The 24,811-nt window shown below is 35.0% G+C and overlaps 1 protein-coding gene across 11 annotated transcripts in view; it reads left to right on the top strand.

Moving 5' to 3' along the window:
- The window catches only part of TANC2 (tetratricopeptide repeat, ankyrin repeat and coiled-coil containing 2), a 203,582-nt gene that overhangs the window by 46,311 nt on the left and 132,460 nt on the right, over positions 1 to 24,811 (top strand). For 6 of the 11 annotated variants that reach the window (XM_081162729.1, XM_081162727.1, XM_081162726.1 and 3 more), the window contains exon 4: positions 15,741 to 15,923. In XM_081162729.1, coding sequence (XP_081018855.1) covers positions 15,741 to 15,923 — 183 coding nt within the window. Of the gene's footprint in view, positions 1 to 15,740; positions 15,924 to 24,811 lie in introns of those variants that run through there. The other 5 variants (XM_081162722.1, XM_081162731.1, XM_081162730.1 and 2 more) reach the window with 2 other exon arrangements.

Below are 24,811 nucleotides of genomic sequence, written 5' to 3'. Positions count from 1 at the left end.
TTTTGGTATTTTACCGAAAGTAAGATTTAACAGTAACATTTGTTGGGAGTATCATCACACTGGCTTTTTAAAATTTCATCAATGCTATATTTGTAGTCTTAGCTCTCTCAGAAGAAATGGCTTTTGTTTATAATTACTGTCTTAAATTAGGATCTTCTTATTTTCCTTTTCTGTTTAAAATTTATTATCATAGGCTTTTAATTGGTTTTTTTGAAGTGACAGCTTTTAAACTGGGTAAAAATATAATGTATCAGTGAAATTTTTAGATAGGCCTTGCCTTCCCTTAATTACCTTATTAAAAATTACATGACTAGCACACTCTCTTTTTTATTCACTGTACTTATCTCCTTTGTATTTATTTTGTTTTCTCTGTCCAAAACTAGAATGAATTTTCCATGGTTGGAGATTTTGTCTGATTTGTTCATTGCTGTATTTTCAGTTCCAAGAATGAGTTTCTAGTATATAGTAGTTACTGAAAAAATATTGTTGAATGAATGAAGTGATCTCATAAGAGAATGAGAATTAAGAACCTACAATGGTGGATATATTACAGAATTTCAGCAGTCATTACTGAGTTTGGTTTTTAGATGAGTTTGGTTTTTAGAGACTTTACTTACAAATAAAACAAAGCTTAGGTTTACAAATGTGCAGTGTTTTAATTCTATAAAAGCTCTATTCCATAATCCTGTTCCATTTTTCCTTCAATTTTGTTCTTCCTAAGTTTTAGGGTTGTATTATTTTTATGAAATAGTTTGTTGGAGAATAAAAAGAGGAATAATTTATGCAGGTTGATTTGGAAATTTTAACTTATACTACTACTACTTAATCATTTTGAGGAGTTGGACTAAAAAGAAAGACACACAAATGTAGTCATCAGAGATTTCTTAAATAAACAATTTAGCTAGATCACTCCATGTATCAAAGCTCCCAGTCAGCCTTTGAGGCCCCTTCTCCTAAGTATGAGCAGCTAATCAAAGATTACTAGGTATTTAAAGAAACTCTCTTAAAATATAAAAGATGGAGATTAAAATAAACATAATAAAGCAATTTGGAGAGAACAAAAATTTTGCAGAGGAAAATAATAGAACCATTATTAACATCCTCAGGGAAATAAGAAAATAATACAGCCATGAAACAAGGAGGAGATACCATAAAGAATAATATTCTGATTTTTAAGAGAGGCTTTCAACATTAAAATTCTGATAACAGAGATCAGAAGTATTAGAAAATTAACGTTGAAAGAAATCTCTGAAAATGTTGAGCAAAAAGACAAAGATTATAGAAGTGAGGAGTGTTAAGAAACTTACAGGACCAGTCCAGGAATTTCAGTATTCAAGTAATAGTCCCAAAAGAAACAACAGAGAAAATAGGAAAGAAATCATCAACAAAATGATTCAAGAGAATTTTCTTGAACTTGAGGTTCCTGGTTGAAAGGCTTACTGAGTGTGAATATTCAGTACAGTGGATGAATATACACACAAATAAAAACACATTGTGGTGAAATTTCAAATTATTGGCCAAACAGGTTTTTCATGCTTCCAGGGAGGAAAAAATACTTGTCGTATACAAAGTAACAGGAATCAATTGGTTTTGGGCCTCTCAGTGGTAGCATTAGAAAACTGAATGAAAAATGGAGCATCGCTTTCAAAATTTTGAAGGAAAATAATTTCAACTTTAGTACTCCATATGCATCGAAACTATTGATCAGGTATAAGAATAAAATTAAGATGTTTTAAGACATGTAAGGTGGGGTTTTTTTGCCTGCCTTGTACTCTTTTCTAGGAATCTATTGTAGGATGTAATCCATCAAAATGAGAAAGTCAGCCAAGTAAAAGAAATGGGTTACAAGAAATGGGAAATTTAACAAAGGAGAAAGTGAAGAAATCTTCAGGATGACAATGAAAAGACAGGGACAGAGGGCAACCAGAGCAGATTGGAGTAGGTTAGAAGCCCCCAGAAGACACATTCTCAGGAAATGAGATTGATAGAAACTGATGCATTAATATTCTTTAGAAAAGTTTTAGGCAAAGGGCTCAGGTCTGAATTGGTGATAAATACATAAAATAATAAGTGAAATATTGTAAACTCAATGGGAAACAATGTGTAGGAAAGGAGATGTTAGAATAAGTGCAGTCCTTGGGACACAGTGTAGGGTAGCTAATGTCCATGCCATTCACCTCCAGTAGTAAACCTTATCAGTTTACTCCACTTTGGTGTAATATTTTCATTATTTGATTTGTACCATTGTGACTGGAAGCAGTGCTCTAAAGCAGGGTGAGCAGATCTGGCCTGTGTGGCCTGTTTTCATACAGTTCACTGATTTGAGTGTTTTCTTTGCAAGACCTGTACACTTACTTTCTTGACTAAATGGCTCTAGATTTCTGTTTAGGTGAAAGAGGCCTTCTCTGACCATCCTACCTAAATACCTGGCCATAACTTGCACAGTATTTATCATTACCTGAAATTAATTATTTATTTACTTGTTTATTATTGTCTCAACTACTAGAAAGTGTTTTATTTGAGCAGAGACTTTGTCTGGTTCACCACTGTAGCCCTAGAACACTTGCATATAAAAATTTGTCAGTATGTGTTCAAGGGAAGAATGAACACACTTAGTGTGCTTGGGAAAGTATGTGGATGTGCCCAGGCCACATATTGATCTGATGTCCACTTCTATTACTTTTGTCACTGGAAAAATAAAGCAGTGTGAGAAATATGTTGAATGTAGGTAGTTTGTCAGACTATCAACTATCTATTGATTTGTGTACAAATGAGGCTCTTGAAATATGACTTAAACTGATATGCCAGTTTAACCCCAGTGTGGCCTTCTAAGGTTGGGTGGTTATTTTCTGTTTTCCATTATAGTATATTGTATGTAATTGGGTTATGTTGTTTACTATATTTGGTCTTATTGGATTTCTGTTTTTCAGTTCATTAACAGTAGGGCCTTTGCATCTAGCACAGTGCCAGTGTCTTGCATTTAGGCCATCACATTTATGAAGGAAGCTCATCAATTCTAGGAATTCTGGTTCATCAGAATTGTGTGTGTGTATTAGTTTGAATATTTTAAAAAATACATTTTTAGTTCTTTTCCCCCCCAATTAACAGTATAACCTAGTCATATCTCCAGGGACATAATTAAATTCTAATTTCTTAAAGTCTGTATAATCGTCCATATCATAAGTAAGCCACTATTTACTCAACTATTTCCTCAGCTATGAGTGTTCATATTTTCAAAATGATTCATAATAATTTATTTAGTAACATCTTAAACTCTTGGAATATGCAACCCCAAGCACATTTTGTGTCAGAACACATTAAGTATCTTACTTAGTATTATAATTGGCCTAGTTAGCACTAGAAGCCTTGTAGAAGCCACTCCTTGATTATCCATATTTATGAAAGAAAGAGAATAAAAGCATAGCAGCTTGAAAGGTTGGAAAAGAAATGTTGGACATCTACAAAGATTTGATTTAATATATTCTTATCTAAATTTTTCTGGCAAGAGATAACAGAAAAACCTCTTTGAAAAACTTTATAAATTTTAATGAAGGTTCAAAAACAGTTGGATAACAGAGGATGAGGAGGGAACCTGTTAGTAAAGCCTTGAGTAAAATTATTATCGAGTGGATACATTTTTTTGTTTTCTTTCATTTTAGGAGCAGTTTGGATAGAATACATTGTATTCCAGTGAGACATTGAAGAGCTGGTTCCCACAAGGGGGCAGACTAAGACAATCTGAAAACCTTCACACTATAAACAATATTTATTTTAAACTCATAGTTGACTTATTAAGAAGTAATGGAAAACCATTAGGGGCTAGAAATGAGTAGAGAAATAACTGGCTAACCATCTCATGAATGATGGCATCCACCTACCTTTTCCCCAGTGCTTGTAGCATGCATGGACTGTTGGCAGGTTGGACACTCAGCTGTGGTATAGTCACATTGGCCTTGCTGAGTGGAAGTCCATATTGCTGAGCCCCTGTATAAATTCCATTCCTGTTACCATGGCCTCTTTGTTAATGAGCCCATTGGTCAAGGATAGAGTGGTTGGGTAGATACTGGCTGAGTCCTCCAAACAGGTCACCTTATTTACTGGGTTGTTATGCATCTAATCTGCAGAGTTTGCTATTTGGTAAGCATTCACATGGTATACAAGTTACATCATACTCTTTGTCCTTTCAAAGAGAGGTTTATCCATATACCTCATCTCCAAATTTCCTTGTCACCAGTTTTCTAATTATTCATTCCAAAGCCCTGAATACCCAGTCATATCATTAAACACTGTCCATGAGTCAGTGTAGAACAGTACCTCTGTCATCTCTCCTTTCAGGCAAAATGAACAGCTAGGGTACCCGGTTCACATTTCTGCCAAGAAGGGTTTCCCTTTGCATTCTCTAGGACTACCCCGGAGTAGGATATTATAGTGTTGTTGTCATCCTCATGTTATCGTGCAGAGCTGTCAGTAAACAAGCATGATTACCACTTCTATCCCCCCACCCCATGAGATGGTCACAGAGAATTCTTCCTGAAATCAAATATATCCAGATTTAGAGAAAAGGAGCAGTGTAGCAGGAGTAGGAAACATGGGCATTTAGGCCACTTGCTCATGCAAATAATTTATGCTTTCAGGACCTGCTCAAGGCTGATCTCATGTACACTTCTTCCTTTTGATGATGAAGTGCTGCCGTATACACTAACCATATTGCTTTGTTGGTTCAACAATACTTAGCTCATAGTGGACTGCCCAGGTCACATGGTAACATGGAGGCCCATTGTCAGGCATTCATTCTAAGGCCCTGTGGTAAGCCAAAAACTGTTCTTCAAAAAAAGGACAATAGTTACTTGCACAGGATAGCATAGTTTTAAAATAAAACATTAGAGGTCTGCCTTGAGAGTCACCTAAATTTCTACAATAAACACCATACAGGATCCCTATCTGCCACAGATGCTTTAAGCAACATCGGATCTGGTGGGTTATATTACCCAAGTGTCAAAGCACCTTTCACAGCAGCCCATACTTGTTTCCAAGCCTTCTCTTGTTCTGGGCCTTTCTCACACTCAGCAGTCTTGGTAAATGGTTCATAGTAGCATACCCATATGAGGTACAAGTTGCTTCAGAAATTCAAGGGACATTGTACATCTTTCTCATTAGTAAGAGTGAATAGGTGCAGCAACTTCTTCACCTTGGAAGGCCTTCTTGGACTGCTCAAGACCATAAGGGTCACAGAAATTTCACCAGTGTGGAAGACGTCTGAATTTTTGTGGGATTTGTTTCCCATCCTCTGACATGTATGTGCTTTACCACAGTAGCTAGATCAGTTGCTGCATTCTGTTCACCAAGTCTAATCAGCATGAATTTATCAGTGTAGTAGATCAGCGTGGTGGCTTATGGAATGGAAATGCAGTTAAGATCCCTGTGGATTAGATTATTACCTAGAGCAGGAGAATTAATAGGAAGTAGGGCAGTGAAAATGTATAGCTAACTCTGACAGCTGCATGCATACTGCTTATGGTGATCTCATTCTCAAGTCAATAAATACAAACCAGGTGCCAGGATATGTTGATTTGCTTTAGCAACAAAACCACATTTAAAGCAGTAGCAGCAGAAGTCACACCTGAATAAGTTATAAAAATTCACTGTCATTCTCTGTCTTCTGCATAGACCATATAGACAAATTGAATAGGGATATGGTAAGAGTTACCACCCTTGGATCTTTCCAGTGTTTAGTGATTGGATCACACTTTTAAAAAATATATATATCTTTATTGATTTCAGAACGAGGGAGGGAGAGAGAGAGATGGAAACATCAATGATGAGAGAGTCGTCATTGATTGGCTGCCTCCTGCATGCCCCCGACTGGGGATTGATGTGCCCTGACCAGGAGTCGAACCTCGATCTCTTGGATCCTAGGTCAATGCTCAACCACTGAGCCACGCCTGGCTGGGCTAGATCACACTTTTTACCTTATACTCTAGACTGATTGAACTTGGTTTTGGATATAGGTATGGAACTTCACTGTGCAATACAGTAGTTATCAGCTATTGGCTACATGTGGCTGATGAATACTTGAAAGTGGCTGGTCTGAAGGGAGATGTGTTGTATGTGTAAAATACACACCAGATTTTGAGATTTTTCTTTCTCTGTTCTTTTCAATAATGCTTGCCTTTATTTATTGAAACATTGTTTTAATAGTTGCTTTAAGGCCTTTGGTTTTTTATTCTAATATCTGTAACCTCAGGGATGACATTTGTTTATTGACTTTTTCCTCTCAAGTTGAGATTTTCCTGTTGCATCATATGCCATATAATTTTGGATTATATCCTGGACATTTTGAATATTATGATATGACACCCTGGATTTTATTTAAAACCTAAAGAGAATGTTGATTGGGGTGTGTGTGTGTGTGTGTGTGTGTGTGTGTGTGTGTGTGTGGCCAGTTGACCAGGTTATGTTCAGGACAAAGGTTCCTAACTACCTTCTGGAGGCTTTGGTTTCAGTGTGTCAGTTCAGTTTTCTAAGTACTTGCAGTGCTCTTTAGATCAGTTCTATATATGTGATCCAGTGTCCATTCTGGGATCAGAGTCGTGGTATATCTTGTTGCTGTGTTCTCAAAGCCTGGGGTATATTGTTTAGGACCAGATCCATGCATGAAGAGCTCAGAGATGAACCCAGAAGTTCATACTCAACTTGATGGGATTGTTTTCTTTGCTATCCCACCTAACCCCAATCTCACCAGCACCTTCCAGCTCCCCAGGACCTTCTTTCCCATACTCAGGCTAAAAAACGGGAACTCTGGTTTTTCTATTCTGCTGTTCCGTTCTGGCAACTGTGTCTGTATCTAGGTTAAGTGATAAGGGAAAAAAGCAATGAGGATTTACTTCACACTCTTGGGATCATAGTTCCTTGAGTCAGAAAAAAGGGTTCCTTTTCTCAGAGTTTTATAAACTACCTCTGTGTTGCTGCTGCCATAGAATTGGCTGGAGACTGGGGGAAAAGAAGGATTTCCCTTAGTATCTCAGACCCATAAGGGCCCCCTTTCCTGTTCCTCACCAGCAAGGGAGGGATTTTCTTGGAGCTTTTTCTTACCCAGTGTACACTTAATGGGTTTTGGGCTGCCTTTGAGTCCAAGCCAGGCAATACCTGAGGAACAAAAATGGTACATTACCTACCACTTCTGTGGAACTTCATATTCTGTGCTCCTTTCCCAATCTGCCCACTATTTTTTATTTTCACACTCCTCAGATATGCATCCTTTTGTATTTGTTTTTATGTTTGTGTATTTTAAAAAAAATAGATTTTATATTTTAGAGTAGTTTTAGGTTCACAGTAAAATTAAGTAGAAAGTATAAAGAATTCCTATATGCCTCTTACACCCACATTTGTATAACCTCCTCCACTATTAACATCCCTCTCCACAGTGGTACATTTGTTACAACAGAAGAACCTACGTTGATAATCTTAATCACGCAAAGTCCATATTTTACAGTAGGGTTCACTCTTGATGTACATTCTCTGGGTTTTGACAAATGTATAATGACTTGTATACATCATTATAATATCATACAGAATAATTTCGCTGGTCTAAAAATCCTCTACACTCTGTTCATCCTTCTGTCCCCTCAATTTCTGGAAACTACTGATCTTTTTACTGTTTCCATAGTTTTGCCTTTTCCAGAATTTCATACAGGTGGAATTGTACAGTATGTACCTTTTTCTGATTGGTTTCTTTACTTAGTAATATACATTTAAGGTTCCTCCATGTCTTTTCATGGTGTGATAGATCTTTTTTTTTTTAACACTGAATAATATTGTATTGTCTGGATGCACCACAGTTTATCCATTCACTCACTGAAGGACATCTTGGTTGCTTCCAAGTTTGACAGTGATGAATAAAGCTGCTCTAAACATCCATGTGCAGCTTTTTGTGTGGCTATGTTTTCAGCTCATTTGGGTAGATACCAAGGAGCAGGATTTCTGGATTATAAAGTAAGAGTATGTTTAGTTTTGTAAGAAATTGTCAAACTGTTTTTCAGAGTAGGTTGTCCATTTTGCATTGCTACTGGCAATGAATGAGGGTTCCTGTTGTTTCACATCCTTGTCAGCATTTGGTGTTGTCAGTGTTTTGGATTTTGGCCATTCTAATAATAGGTGTGTAGTGGTATCTCATTGTTTTAATTTGCAATTTTTAATGACATAATATTGAATATCTTATCATATGTTTATTAGCCCTGTCTATATGCTCTCTTTGGGGATGTGGCTCTTCAGACCTTTTGCCTGTGTTTTACATTTTCTTGTTGAGTTTGTGTATTTTGGGTGATGACTCTTTACCAAATGTGTCTTTTGGAAATACTTTCTCCCAGTCTGAAGCTTTTCTTATTTTCTTGACAGTGTTTTTCACACAGAAGTTTTAAGTTTTAATGAAGTCTAGCTTATCAATTATTTCTTCCATGGATCATGCCTTTGGGGTTGTATCTAAAAAGTCACTGCCATACCAAGATCATCTAGATTTTCTCCTTTGTTATCTTGTAGGAGTTTTCTAGTATTGCATATTATAGTTAGGTATACGATCAATTGTGAGTTAATTTTTTGTGAGGGGTGTAAGGTCCGTTTTTAGATTCTTTTTTTTTTAATGTTGATGTTCAGGTGTCCCAGCACCATTTGTTGAAAAGACTCTCTTTTTTCCATGTATTGACTCTTTGCTCCTTTGTCAAAGATCAGTTAACTATATTTATGTGGGCTTATATCTGGGCTCTCTATTCTGTTCCATTGATCTGTTTGTTTATTCTTTTTTGCAGTACCACACTGCCTTGATTACACTAGCTTTGTAGTTACATCTTGAAGTTCAGTAGTGTCAGTCCTCCATTTTTGTTCTTCCTCTTCAAATATTGAGTTGGCTATTCCTATTTCTTGACTCTTCATATAAACATTTGAATCAGTTTATTGAAATCAGCAAAAATAACTTCCTGGGATTTAATTGGGATTGCGTTGACTCTCTTAGGTCAGTTTGCAAAGAACTGACATTTTGACAATATTGATTTTTCTCATCCATGAATATGAGCAATCTCTCCATCTACTTAGATCTTTGATTTCTTTCATCAGAGCTTTGTATTTTTTCTGATATGGACCTTGTACATATTTTTTTAGAATTATATCTAAGTATTTCTTTTTTTAAATTCACAGTCTGATAATTCTGACATCCCTGACATATCTGGGTCTAGTTCTGATGTATGTTCTGTCTTCAAACTGTTTCTTGCCTTTTAGTATGCCTTGTAAGTTTCTGCTGAAAAGTGGGCAACACGTACTGGGCAATATGAATTGTAGTAAATAGCAATGTAAATGTAAGGTGTGGGGAGGGAAAGCATTCTATAGTCCTATGATTAGGTCTCAGTCTTATGGTAAGCCTATGCCCCGGGACTGTGAACTTCATTGGTGCTTCCCAGTTGGGAGGTTGTTTTTCTGTTTTTTTTCCCCTCCCTCATAGGAAACTGGAAGTGAGCTCTGTCATCCTTTTAAGGGTTTATATTTGCATTCAGTGGGTGAGTAAAGGTAGAATATGCTTGTTCTATCTTTCCTGGAACTGGAACCTAGTCATGCTTTTCAAATCTATATCTATCTATATCTATATATCTAAATCTATATATCTATATATCTATCTACACCTATACCTATACTTATATCTATCTATATCTATCTTTTCTGATATTTGTAAAATACTCATACTATTTGTTTCTTTTTATTAATTCTGTTATGTAAAACAAGGGAAAATTTTTGGCTGAAGGCTTTCCCACATTGTATGTATTAATAAGATTCCTCTCCAGTGTGAATTCTTGTATGTCTATAAAGGTGAAAGGGATCATTGAAGCCTTTCTCACATTCATTATATATAAAAGGTTTCCCTTCTCTGAGTGTTCACATTTTCCCATGGGATGAGTGACTTCTGAAAGCTTATACCCATAGTCCCTGCATTCATAGACTTCCTAACCAGAATGTACTCATGTGTTCAGTAAGGTTAAATAAAGTTCCTTTTGAAGGCTTGTCTGAATTCATTATAGTCATAGTGTTTTTCTCTTGTGTGTATTCACATAGGCATTGTGAGCTTAATGTTCCTACTGAAGGCTTTTTCTCAGTCATTGCATTTGTAGAGTTTCTCCCCAGTGTGGATTGATGCTCTGGTGAGCAGTAAAGTGAGTGATTCAGCTTTAGGCTTTCCCATAAGTCTTTGTGTTCATAGAGTTTCTCCCCAGTATGTATTCTCATGTGCACCATAAGACTAGAGATGTTTCTGAAGAATTTTCCACACTGATTACCTTAATAAAGTTTGTCTTCAGTGTGAGATCTCATGTACATTTTGGGGATGACAATAGCCTAGTTGCTCTCCTTCTCTGAAATTATTTGAAGAGTTTCTCTTCATTTTGAAATCTCCCATGTCTCTAACAGGAATAATGGTTACTGAAGGCTTTCTTTCAATTTGTACATTCATGATGTGCTCTCTTCTATGATTTCTCTCCTACAAAATAAGATTAGTGTTTCCTGTAAAGGCTTTTTCACATAGATTACACTCATAAAATTTATCTCACTAAGATTCCCTTCCATTTTTGTACATGCCCCAACCGGGGATCTAATCTGCAACCTAAGTATGTGCCCTGACTGGAATCAAACCCACAACCTTTTGGTGTACCAGATGACATTCTGACCAACTGAGCCACCTGGCCAGGGTAGGCCCTAATATTTCTTTAGTGTCTATGTACTTGATATTCCTGTGCTCAATTTTTGAATGTCTGATCACCAGGCATCCAACATAACTGAATATTTTCTGTCAAATGAGCAGTTTATGTTTTTATGCATTACCTCCATCACCTTATTTCAGTAACTTTTATTTGGTTGATTGAAGCAAGGAAAGTGATAGTTAAAAAAAGGTAGAAAATAAACATTAAGTAATTTGGAATACCAGTAAATATCTTATATGCTTGGTAAATTGGATTCCAAATTTTTTTCTTCCTTCCTGTTATAAAATTATGCAGTCATTCCTTTTGCTATGTAGCTTTTCAGTAGTTCCCACTAAAATGTGCCAAGTGGAATGTGAGTGAATAGAGGTCTTAAATATGTTCCTCTGATTTGATTTGGTCTCCTGCACTCCTGTGACCTACCAAGAGAAGAGCATTCCCCATGTAATCACTGCCCCTTCAGTGAGTAGGCCCAAAATCAAAGACACATCACAGCAGTTCTGAACCTGATAGATAGCCCAACCTATATCAGCTGACCCATAGTCAATCTGCAGACTTAATGATCATAAAGGTAATGTTGTTGTAGACTACTGAGATTTTGAGGTTGCTGTTTACCCACCAGAGATTGACTAATACAGTCAAATTCTGTGAGTGCTTACCAGTACTTTTCTTTAGTTAAAACTTCTATTTTTTAGGGTTTTTTCCCTATAGCTACAGTGAGTTCAAGCACAATTTATAGGACAGAGAAGATGAAGGAAAATATTTTTAAGCAGAAAAGTAAACTAGGACATCTAGATTGGACTAATTGCAGTATTATTCCTTAAGGAGTATTATTAGATTCTAAAATTATCAGCTAAGTTTGAACTTGGAACATTTCAAGTGAAAGGAGGTGCTTTACTCGTACGGGAGGCAACCAGTCGATGTTTCTCGCTCACATCGATATTTCTCTCTCTGTGTCCCTCTTCCTTTCTCCCTTTCCCTCCCTCTCTTCCTCTCTCTCTCTCATTTCCCCACTCTCTAAACATCAATAAAAACATATATTTGGGTGAGGATTAAAAAAAAAGCCATCCCAGTGGGTTTAAAGTGGTATCTCATTGTGGCCTTGATTTGCATTTCTGTAATAACTAATAACGTTGAGTAACTTTTTATGTGCTTATTATTCATTTGAATATCTTCTTTGGAGAAATGTCTATTCTCAATTTTTAGAATTGACATTTTTAAATTGTATTGTTTGTCTTTTTATTGTTGAGTTGTAGGAGTTCTTTAGATATTCTGAATGCTAGACACTTATCAGATACATGATTTGCAGATATTTTCTATCATTCTGAGGGTTGACTTTTCACTCTCTTGATAGTGCCCTTGATGCACAAATGTTTTATTTTTTAGTTTATTAACTCTCTGTCTAATCTGTTGTTCAGTCCATCTACTAAGTTTTTGTTCTCATAATTTTAAGTCATTGCTGAAATTCTATACTGTTACTTTTCTCAAATACTAAGCATACTATTTTAAAAAAAAAAGCAGCATGGTACAGACTCTTTTTTTTAATGTATCTTTATTAATTTCAGAGAGAGGAGAGGGAGAAAGAAACATCAGTGATGAGAGAGAGTCATTGATTGGCTGCCTCTTGCACGCCCCGTACTGGGGATCAAGACTGCAACCCAGGCATGTGCCCTGGCAGAAATTGAACCCTGATCTCTTGGATCTTAGGTCGATGCTCAACAGCTGAGCCATGCCGGCCAGGTGGTACAGACTTTTAATACAGCATTTGGTCAGTATTTCTCAGTAGAAATTCTCATCGTTTTTGCCCCCGTAATTCTGTATTTAGGTTCTCGATCTAGAAAGAACTATGTAAGTGGCCATTAACAAGAGACGGGTTAAATTATAACACATGATATACCACATCAGTTTTCCAAATGAGTTAGAATTACATATGATGAAATTACAACTGTAACACAATTGGGAACTTTAGGTGAGACACTTGATTTAATCTTCTCAGTTTAAACTGCATTGTCATCATTTCATGTAAGATCATGTGCTTGTTTTTTAAGTTTCCCACTCTTTTTTCCCCCAGCTTTATTGAGGTTTGATTGACAAATACAAATTGTATATATTTAAGGTGTACAACATGATGTTTTGATAAACGGATACATTGTGAAATGATTACCACAATTAAGCTAATTAAGACGTCAATTTGCTAACATCCAGAGCTTATTTATCTAATAACTGAAAGTTTTAACATCTTTTCCCTCAGCCCTGAACCCCTGGTAGCCACCATTCTTCTCTCTGTTACTTTAAGTTCGAGTTTATTTTTAAGATTCCACATATAAGTGAGATTATGTAGTATTTGTCTTTGTATGTCTGGCTTGTATCACTTATTATAATGTCCTCCAGGTTCATCTCTATTGTCACAAGGAGCAGGATTTCCTTTTTTAAGGTTGAATAATATTCCTTTCTGTGTGTGTTTGTGTGTGTGTGTGTGTGTATATATACATGTATGAAAGCACATTTTCTTTATCTATCCAACAATGGAAACTGGTTGTTTCCATATCATGGCTACTGTGAATAGTGCCGCAATCAGCACAGGAATGCAAAATCTCTTTGAGATAGTAATTTTATTTCTTTTGATATATATTCAGAAGTAGGATTGCTGGCTCATATGGCAGTTCTATTTTTAATATTTTAGAAGCCTCCATACTCTTTTCCATAATGGCTGTACCAGTTTACATTCCCACCAACAGTGTAAAAGGGTTCCTTTTGTCCACATTATTGCTAACATTTGTTATCTTTTGACTTTTTTTTTTATAATAGCTGACCTAGCAGGTATGAAGTGATGCCTCATCGTGGTTTTGATTTGCATTTCTCTGATTATTAGTGATGTTGAACACGTTTTCATGTACCCATTGGACATTTTTGTGTCTTCTTTGGAAAAATGTTTACTTGGGCCCTTTGCTTATTTTTTAATTAGGTTATTTAGTTTTTTGCTATCAAGTATGAATTTCTTATATATTTGGATTTTAATTCCTTACTGGATATATGATTTGCAATATTTTCTCCCGTTCTGTAGGTTGTCGTTTTCATTTTGCTGATGGTTTCCTTTGCTGTGCAGAAACTTTTTAGTTTGATTTAGTCTCACTTGTTTATTTTTGCTTTTGTTATCTTTGGTTTTGATGTCAAATCCAAAAAATCATTGCCAGGATCAATTTCAAGGAGCTTTTCTTTTATATTTTCTTCTGGGAGTTTTATGGTTTAAGTTCTTATGTTTATGTTTTCACCTCATTTTTACTGGATTTTTTTATATGGTGTAAGGTAAGGATCCAGTTTCATTCCTTTTGCATGTGGCTATCCTGTTTTTCCAACACTATTTGTTGAAGAGACGATCCTTTTCCCATTGTGTATTCTTGGTGCCCTTGTCGAAGATTAGTCGACTGTATGTATGTGGATTTATTTCTAGGCTCTGTATTCTGTTCCATTGGTCTGTTTGTATGCTGTGTGTCTGTGTATATGCTAGTACCAAATTATTTTTATTACTATAGCTTTATAATTTGAAATCAGAAAGTGTGATGCCTCCAACTTTGTTCATCTTGCGCACAATTACTTAATTACTTTAACTTTTTATTACAAGTTTTAGGATTGCTTTCTTATTTCAGTGAAAATGCCATTGGAATTTTGGTAGGGATTGTATTGAGTCTGTAGACCACTTTGGATAGTATGAACATTTTAACAATATTAATTCTTCCAGTAGATGAACATAGGATATCTTCCCATTTATTTGTGTGTTTTTAAAATTTCTTTTATTAATGTCTTATAGTTTTCAGTATACAAATATTTTGCCTCCTTGGTTAAATTTATTCCCAAGTATCTTGGTCTTTTTGATGTTAACCATACTACTTTAAATTCTGTGGCTCTTGGTTCATCTGTATCCCCTATCAGACTATTTCTTCTGCGTGGTGTTTCTGATTTACTTTTTTCATGTTATCTTATCTCTTTGTTATTGTTAATTGAGGGCCAGATATTGTGTATGAAAAGTTGTGGAAGAATTTGAGACCTACAGTGGTGGTATTGTCTTCCTCTAAGAAGATTTATGTTTGTTTTTGGCAGGCACCAGCAATCCGAGATTGCCTTAATTTAATTTTATAGTAGACATTTGGAGCTGAGTTTCAGTCCTGTAAAGGGCAGCCTAGTTTTGGTTTGTATTTACTCCTAGAATGTAACCCTTTGGGCTTCCAAACAAAAGTGCTGGAGTTTTACTGGTCCCCCTCCACAAACTTTGTTCTCCCTTCATGCCAGTATTTGTCTTCCCAGCTCTGTAAAACTGTCAAAAGCTTCTGTAGCCCCAAATGCCAGGCTTCCGTTTTCTTCTGTAATTCTTCATTATGCTATTAACTTTCCAGTCCTTTCAAGAAGATTTAAAATATATATTTAGTTCTAGTTTTTCTTAGGGAAAAGTTGGTCTGAAGTATATAATCTGCCATTCGCAGCAGTCCAAGTTAACAGTATGTAAGTGGAAGTAAACAGCGTATAATTTACTCTTTTTAAAATGTTAGAGAAGATTCAAAGATTACCACGTAATAATGTCAGTCTTATCCACTTGTATTTTCTTGGAGAAAAGGGATAAGAAATAGTTACAGTGACCTACTAACAATTACATATATTGCATTATTAACCAGGTGAATATCGTTTTTTCATGTTTGTCTTATTAGGGAAGAAAAATTGAAGACCGTTGCTTTGTACTATATTTTTTTATATGACTGCATCATTCATGAGACAGTGAGTGAGAACCTTACAAGGATGACCCCATTTCACCCATGTTCAATTTACTAGTGCTAGACCTGGAGTTAAGTACCCAGTAAGTGTAGAAATGAATATATGGTTGAAAATACTTCATTTGGCTTTTCGCAGGGGAAGTCATTATCAGTATATATACTCTTCTGAATCATCCTAAAAGACAAATTTTAATAGAGAAGGAAGAATCTTTTCTCACAAGTTCTTTTATTCCATCTCTTCTGACAGGTGGCATCTCCACAGAAAGCGACTGTGCTTTTGAGCCAGACTACGCCGTCTCTCCGCTTCCAGCAAGTGAAGGTATGCAGCACATTCGGATTATGGAGGGCATGTCTCGCTCTCTTCCATCCTCCCCCTTACTCACACATCAGTCTATCAGTGTTCGGCTCCAGCCTGTGAAGAAGTTAACTGGTAAGGACTTTACCTAAATCTAGTATGTTTAACAGGAAACCTAACAGTATGGCACTTTAGATCATATCACATCTGTTTACGTGAATCTTTAGGCTTTTTCCTTTTGGGCTGTCCTAATGTCACAGACTCTTGGAAAGTGGAGCTTGTGCTGATTTTAATTTAGGGAATTAGAATAGTACTCAGTATGACAGATTGATGTATTTATTTTCTAAATGATCCATCTGTTGTGGACATGTTTTTCTAGGCTTTCAGGAAATTTCAAGTTTTGCCAGAATACACTGTTGTTCTGATTTCATTTTATCAGCTTGTTTATGTCAGATTAACAGATGGAGATATTATAATTTTAGGATAATAAGAGCTTCATAGTTCAGCAAAGGTACATTAGTCATGTTTTTGTTTGAAATCCTGATTTGTATATTTCATATCTGTTTTTAAAGGCTGATTTAGATATTTTCCTCTCCATTGTACATTCCTCCAGCTTCTTAGGGCATTTACTATCATTCATAACTCGTGGATTGCACTGACTTTAATATGATCTCAAATATGTGTTGCCTATTCAGATCAAGTTGTTAGGTGTGCAACTGTCTTTACTAAATGAACTTTTGTTCTTTTTAAGCTTTTTCAGGGAAGAAATTTTAGTATGTTGAATGATACTTATGTGTGAAAATATGCAAGCCTGGATCACTTTGTTAGATTTCTTTTAACATTATCATTATATATCCGATGTTAGTAAGTTGACTAGTTATGATGGGTTATGAGTGCATGAAGGCAATATATTAAGTCATTCCCACAGGATGTATTGACTGCTCCCTATGTGTCTGGCATATGACAGTTCTAAAGAAAATAAGGGGAGAGGGGGGGAAATAGGATTTTTTAGACTCTTCCATCTATTTTGAATGAAACTTTTACAATGTTTATATTTTTCATTAAAATAATAATATTTCTTTATAGTTCCACAAAGCATAAGTCATGCCTCTTATATTATTTATTGTTTTTTAGGCATCTTGAAATAGCAGAGTCAAAGTCTACTTTGATTCTTAGGTCATTAGATAAAAATCAGTATAATAGCTTAGTAACATTTTACTAACATTTTCCTTACATTTTCCTTCTGATATCTAAAAATAGGGTAAATTTTATGTGATTCAGCTTGAATAAAACTTCATTGCTTAGAAACCCCCACTTTTTTTGCAGTTTAAGGTATTATTGGTTACTGAAAATAACGACTAACCAAATCTGATGGCTGTTAAGTGGCTTCATTTTCCCACATGCTTGGAAAGAAATAGCAAGAGAAATTCAGTTTCCTTGTAGAAATTAGCTGGATTGCCTGAGGTTTTGGAGATGCCACCTTTCTATCCCATTTGCCTGTCCCAGTTTGAATTTCAGCTTACATAGGCAACCTATATTAAAAGATATGTACATTTAATAACAAAGTCAGTAACATGCCTAATATCACTGAGGTGATACAGGGAAATAGTATTAAGAGGTATACTTGGTTAATTACATGTATGAACTATTTAGTTTTAATTTCACAATGTTTGAAGTATATGTATCCTCTCAAACAGTTTTGTCTTATTTAATATATACATATAGTTTTAGCTTTTCTAGACTAAGAATTTAAAGATTGAGTATGCATTTTTTAATTTCTTAATGAAAGAAATTTGGTTTTTGAAAGAGCATGTTATGAAAATTTTTCTGTGGCCAATTTCCTGCCAATTGAAGGAGATATTAAGAATTTTCTAGTTTAACCTGGAATGAAATTAGTTTGAAATTTAACTTTAAAATATTAGTAAATTTTTCATCAGTTATCTTTCCTTTCCTAATTATATTTTGTTTTGAATAAGTAAAAAGAAAGTTGAATGGAGAAAGATTACCTGACCATAAGGAAATGTCTTCGAGAGAATAGTTCTTAACAAAATGCATTAATTTAATCTGGCCATTAGGGCTACACTTACTGATTTATCTATTTCCATGCATTTAAACTTCCAAGTGCATTATATTCCATGTATTTATATTACCAACCAAGTTAAATAAGTAGGGCCAGATTAGGTATCTTATTCTCTTTTCTTTGTGACTTTCTAATATTTAGTCCCATATCTTGGCTATAGTCAAGACAATTGTTTAGGCCCTACAATGTGCCAGGTACTGCTTTAGACACAGTTAGTAGACTGGTGAAAAAGATAAATTAAAGCCCCTGCCTTGAAGGTATTTATATTCCAGCTGGAAGAGAGACTGGTAATAAACATATAACCAATAAATAAATACTCTAATTTTAGATAATGGCAAGTATTATGAAGGTAATAAAGAAGAAAGTGGGGTAGAGAAAGACTGGGGGGTGGAGGGAAGATTAATTTCTATGGAGTGGTCAGAGGAGGAGATATTTGAACTGAAGCATGAATAACAAAAAGGAGCCAGTCATGGGAAGATCTAGGGTCATAGCCTTCCAGGCAAAGGGAACAGCCAAGTGCAAAAGTCCTAAAGCAGAAAGCAGCATTGGCATGTTCCAGAAATTGAAAGGCAGTTGTGGCTTCCACAGAATAAGTCAGGGAGGTGGGAGTACTAGAACATAGTTGAAGGAGGTAGGCAGAAACCAGTTTTTAGGATCATAGTAAGGAGCCCACTCTTAGGATTTTAAGCAGAGTTGGAATGGGAAATAATATGATCTGATACACCTTTTAATCAGATCTTGTTGGCAAGCTTGTGAAGAATGGAGTCTGAGGGACTAGTGTATACCACATTCATTAACCTTGTACATGTTTTCCTGATCTTTAAATAGATCTTTAACTTCTAACAAGAGTGATGAAAGGCAATCTTTTGTTTGTGTATTTTACCTTATAAGATATAATAAAGGAATAAACTTTTCCTATCATTGTTATTCCATAACCTTTGTACTCTTAGCATATTTATTGTAGTCCTTCACATAGCTGTATATGAAGATCCATTTGCAGAAATAGGTCCATTCCATTTCTAAATACTTTGACTTATCTGTAGTCTTCAGGGAGTGAGAATGGGGAAAGGCCTGCTGAAGAATAAAGATATATATAATTTGGAGCTAGAAAACTAATTTTTAATATATATATATATATATATATATATATATATATATATATATATATAGTATATCTACACACACACAAACGCATGCATACCCCCCTGTATACCTCCCTCTATTCAGTACAAAAACAAGTTAATACAGTGAAAGTAGTCAAGAGAGAAACAGTTTCTGTGCTCATACTGCTTCAGTTTGTAACCCAGCTCTGAGAAAGTCACTTCACTGTGTGTGTGTAGTTCTGTTTCTTTTTTTGTAAAACAGGGACACCAATGCGTCCTACCTCATGGGTAATCACGCCTATCCAGTGAGGCTGATCACATTGTTTAATACTTGCTTAAAATGGCATTTGGCAAATACTAAGTGCCCAGAATGTGTCAGCTCTTATTGTTAACAAGATTTGTTTGAATTTGGTGAAAAGTTTTTAAAAATTACTTTTAACATTAGAAACCAATTTGGAACTTTAAAATTTTGCATGTTTTAAAAGTCATAATTTTTAATGAATGATAGTAATAATAATGGTGATATTTTTCGTTTGAATGCCTATTGTGTGACATGCACATAGTAGCTCATGTGTTCTTCTCATGTATCTCCATTTTACAGATGAGTAAATTAAGTCTGCCTTGCTCAAATGTCTTGCTCAAAATTATACAACTAGGAAGCTGTCAGGGCCAAGATTAACATCCAGGCCCTTAAACTCCAAATTTGTCTCATACCAATGAAAAAAATTGAAGTTTAGGGAAGTGGCATTCATAAACCAATTACTGAAATTCTGTGGCACACCAAAATATATATTTTTTGCCAATCTGACCAAAAAAAAAAAAAGGTATAATTTTGATTCATTCACACAGGATAGCTGTTGTTGTGTTGGGTGTTGTCATTTTCTTATTTGACACTCTAAGGGAAAAGAGGTTAGTGCCCCTGACTAAAAGTCAGGGATTGCATGTTTTAAAAATTCTTGCAGCACACTGGTTGAAAATCGCTGATTTAGGCAATAAAGGGGCACTAGAAGATATAGAGGTTGGGCAAACCTCAAGGTTCATTTGGCCTAGTTGGATATTGTTGTGCACTGGAGGAGAAAATCTGTGGATGAGAGTGTACAGAGACAGCATAGTGTTGTGGTAATGGAATCTAGACAGTTCTCTAGATTCTTATTCAATGCTCTTTCCAAGATGTTTTTGTTGATAATATCATAAAGCCCATCAGCATACTTCTTAGAATATAGATAATTGGGAGTGCTGGTAGTTGAGTCATTCAACACTTACTGAATTTATACTGTTTGCCTATTATGTACACTGTAAGTTTAGTAGAAGTTTAATTTTGAATATGCACATTATTGGTAGGGGTATAAATTGATGCAAATGTTTCGTAAGGCAGTTTGACAATATGTTTCAAAATTGTAATGCACATAATTTGTCACAGCGATTTTATTGCTCAGATTAATTTGAAAAAGTTTGAAATGTATGTGTGTGTGTATAGTATTGTTTATATAGTAAAAATATGAAAATCTAAATATGAGTAATAGTAATCCATCGGTGTTTTAAAATGATGTATATACACAAACATACACATATGTGTACATTTGGTGGTGGTATGGAGATACAATAACTCTAACTCAGAAGTGGGAGAGGGATGACATAAATTTTATTGTATACCCTTATATAGTGTTGGTATTTTTTACCACATTAAAATCCAAAATCTCATGAGGCATTATAACAAAATGGACCCTGACTTCTATTTCCTTATTGTATAAATTTATGCAAATTTGCTATAAGTCTCTGTACTTCCGTTTACTTGTTTCTAAAACAGGAATGATAATAGTATATACCTAAACCAATGTCACCCCAATAAATTTAATTTAAAAATAATAAAAGAGCAAACGCCAAAAATATATATATATATATTTTCATAGGACTATTAAGAGAATTGGATGAGTTGATATGTATAAGCTCATACGACAGTGTCTGATACAAAGTAAGTACTCTATAAATGTTAGCTACAATTATTGTAATTTTAAAAGATATTTGTGTGACTTTCTATTAGCTATGTCAAATATTAGTTCTGAGCCTTTGGAAGGTGACCTTCAGTAATTTATTTAATTGCCTCAAGTAAGTCCTTCTACTTTTTTGAAGAGTAACCTTCAAATACTGATATCAAACAGATTATTAACTAGTCTCTGGGAAAAAGTAATTTTGGCCTGATTTAAAAGGTATTTGCTACCAATAGATTGGAATGACCAGTTAGCAAGCCAATTTAGACGGTAAATAAGACACAATAATCAATTTGATCATGCTGCAACCTAGTCATCTTAGATACTAGCTACAGCCAAAATATTATTTTCATCATGGATAAAATGGAATCATTGACTTGTTTTCGAGACATCCTGTGAAAATAATTTAAAGCTATTTTGATGAAAAGAGCCTATGCATAATGTTACTCTGATATGTTTTAGTGTACTTATGATACGTTCTTTACATAAAAATAATTATCTTGCACTTTGGGGGAACACCGGAATTCAAGATATACTTTAGTGAATTTTGTTATTAGAAAAAATACAGAGTTTCTGTGAAGATTAAATAAGATTTCTTAAACATACAACCTAGCATAAAATAAACATTGAATAAATGTTACTTTTCTTGTCATTTTTAACTTGGATAAAATGGAAACATAGTCTTGAGAAGAGTATTGAAAGTGAATTTGAAAATAAAAAGAGTCTAGAGATTGTTAGTTTACATAGTCTGATTTATTTCAGTGTACTTATGATACTGTTGCATGAGTAAATATCTTTCATTTTTAGAAAAATATAAATTAATTTGTATAATTTGTTTATAGTGAATTTTATTAGATTAAAAAATGTAGTAGAAGTGTGGTAGTCTAAGCTCCCATCAGTCCTAAATTAGATATGTCTATTTTAATTTCTATATGGATAAAGTACTTTACCAAATACTTTTTAAGGCTAAATGGAAAATGAAAATGAAGATTTTTAAACTCTTTGGAATGCTAATAGTAATTAAAGTAGGTCTGGACCTCATTCAAGTACTGTTTCTAATTCAGATTCTCTAGTTTTATGGGCTAAAGATTGTGCTATTGTAAACGTCAAGGTTTACTCAGTGGTAAAAGTAGTCTTCTGTAGTCTTCCAAAACAAAAAGTAGAGAATGTTAGTCAATTATTACTTAATTCAATTTAGATAATTTCAGTTATCATGAGTCAGTTTTGTTGAAGAAAACCAGAGCTGGACAGTACTTAAAGTGGTAAAAAGGGATTTTATTCAGGAACTATTGCAATAGGGAAAAAGAGAGCTCAGTTTAGAACTGAGTGCAATTCCAAAATACAGTAAAGACAGTTAAGAATTTATAGCCAAGCCCAGCCGGGCGTGGCTCAGCAGTTGAGCATCGACCTAGGATCCAGGCGATCGGGGTTTGATTCCTGGTCAGGGCACATGCCCGGGTTGCGGACTGCAGCCAATCAATGACTTTCATCATTGATGTTTCTGTCTCTCTCTCTCCTTCTCCTTTCCTTTCTCTGAAATCAATAAAGATATATATATAAAAAAAAAAATTATAGCCAAGAAGCAAGGTAGGGAAGGCAGCAGTGAATGGAAAATTAGTAAGAGGAGACATCAAGGGTAGGATTTTTGGTAAACCAATTTAACAGAATTTTTGCCGAAGTCAGGCCAGGGTGATCAGATATCAAGGGTGGGAGGATTCTCAATCATCTGACTTAGCAGGATTCTTGCTACAACCTGACTAGGCCGGAGGCTTGAGTATAAGGCCCAAGGATGAGGCATAGTGGAAGAGAGGGCCCAGAATGAGTCTGACAACGTTTAATTAAGGAGAAAGGCTTTGTCAGTATGTATATTTTGAGCGCTTAAATGTCAACATATATTATCAAATAAAGAATCCTTTCATGATGTTTACACACACGAGATTTGGATGGTGCCATACTGTCAAGAGCCCAGGCTTTCCAGTAGGAGAAAGAACCATGTTAAAATTCTACACTCATTCATTTGTAAGCTTTATGTCTGGACAATATGTAAATAAGAATAATAATACCTAGGGTTGAGAGGAATACAGAAATGTTTGTAGAGAGTTTCTCTATGTGCCTAGCACTTACTGTGTCAGACATATGATTTGACAGTTAAATACTTTTTTATTTTGCATTAAATAAAGCTGTATCACTTTACTGTAGTGAACTCATATTTATTAGAAACTCCAGTTAACAGTTACTATATCTTTGTTTAAATTAATATGGGGGAAAAGATAAAAGAAATCCTAACAGGTGGAGAAGTTGGCAATCATTTGGTTAGTAATTGCTGATATTCTGTGGGGGCAGAAGAAATTTTTCCCTACCCTTCTAGGTTCTTTCAGCTGGTTTATAAGTAAATTTACATGAGACAGATTAACAAGAGAAAATAACCCAATTCAATTACATGTGTATGTATGGGGACACCACATGTATGAGAGAGTCAGAGACCCCACATACATGAGAGGTTCAGAATCTGAAAGGTAAAATGGGGTATATATGGCATTGTGATTCAAGGAATAAGGTAAGAAGAGCTTTGGGGTTTCAGAGGGGAGGAGTCATTTGCAGGATGACAGGAAGAGGAGATGTTCAGTAATTAGAAATTTGTTCTTCCTTATAGATAAGTCATAAAAAGTTATTTTTGGTAATGACTCTTATTGTGGAAAGGTCCCCAATTTAAATTCTTCTAGGTAGTTAAGGGAGGGGCAGAAGTTTCACCTGAACCCACAGGGTCTCCTTTCCCTTCAGCTTGAAGTAATTTACATGCCAAAGTGGCACATCTTGGGGAGGCCTGTTCCGAACCCCTTGAATCCCTTTTAGCTAGTATGTGGTGGTTCTAAGAGTCAGGTATCACTTTTAAAATGTGGAAAATACAATGAAGATTACAGAAAAAAAACCAACAAATCCTTCTTTGTTCATGCTTCCTCTACGGTCTTCCCCAGGAAACTTACCATGATTCTATGCCACAGTTCCTAGAAGTCTGTTTTTATACTTAAATGGACCCAATCTTCTCTGCTTGCTTATCTGCCCACCTGCTGTGGAATTTGAGCAGTTCACAAAGTGTCAAATGTTGAATGTAAAGATTAAATAATACTGGTTCTCAGAAATACTTCTGTCACAAAACATCATGAAAGGCAAGTAAGTAAATATCCATGATTCAGAAGAAATCCTCTTAGTGACTCTCCAAATAGGAAGTAAATTATAGTATGTGATTATATAAAGCTTAGCCTTCAATATATATTCACATTATAAAATGGAACTTATTATAATGCTAAACCATATTTTTCCCTTATAGAAAATTATGTGCCCAATTTGATTGATGTATTCAGCTCAAGAGTAATAAATATGTGACATGACAGAATTACTCTCTCACTGGTGAATACAGGGTAGGGCAAAAGTAAGTTTACAGTTGTGAGTATGCAAAACATAGAGTTTATTCCTACTCTTATATTATTATTTATTAATAATTATATTATTTTCCATAGGAGCAACTGTAAACCTATGTTTGCCCCACCCTGTGTATTATAGTGACAGTGTTGCCCACATAAGGGAACAGTATAATAAATAAATTTACCTAATTGTTTTTGCTTTACTTTGTATCAGAGCATTTCATTAAATATGTGGTGATAGGAAAGAAATATACATTGATATGACATAGAACAATTTCATTTAGCAGCGATTTTTCAACCAGTGTGCCACAAGAATGTTTAAAACATGCAATACCTGACTATTTAGGAGCACTGACCTCTTTCCCTTAAATTGTCAGATAAAACAATGACAACAGCCAGCACAACAATAGCCGTTTGGTGTGAAAAAATC

This window comes from Miniopterus schreibersii (assembly GCF_964146895.1).
Source record: "Miniopterus schreibersii genome assembly, chromosome: 16".
In the NCBI taxonomy this organism is placed as follows: domain Eukaryota; kingdom Metazoa; phylum Chordata; class Mammalia; order Chiroptera; family Miniopteridae; genus Miniopterus; species Miniopterus schreibersii.
Note: the sequence above shows the minus strand (reverse complement) of the source record. Positions and strands in the feature narration are given on the sequence as shown.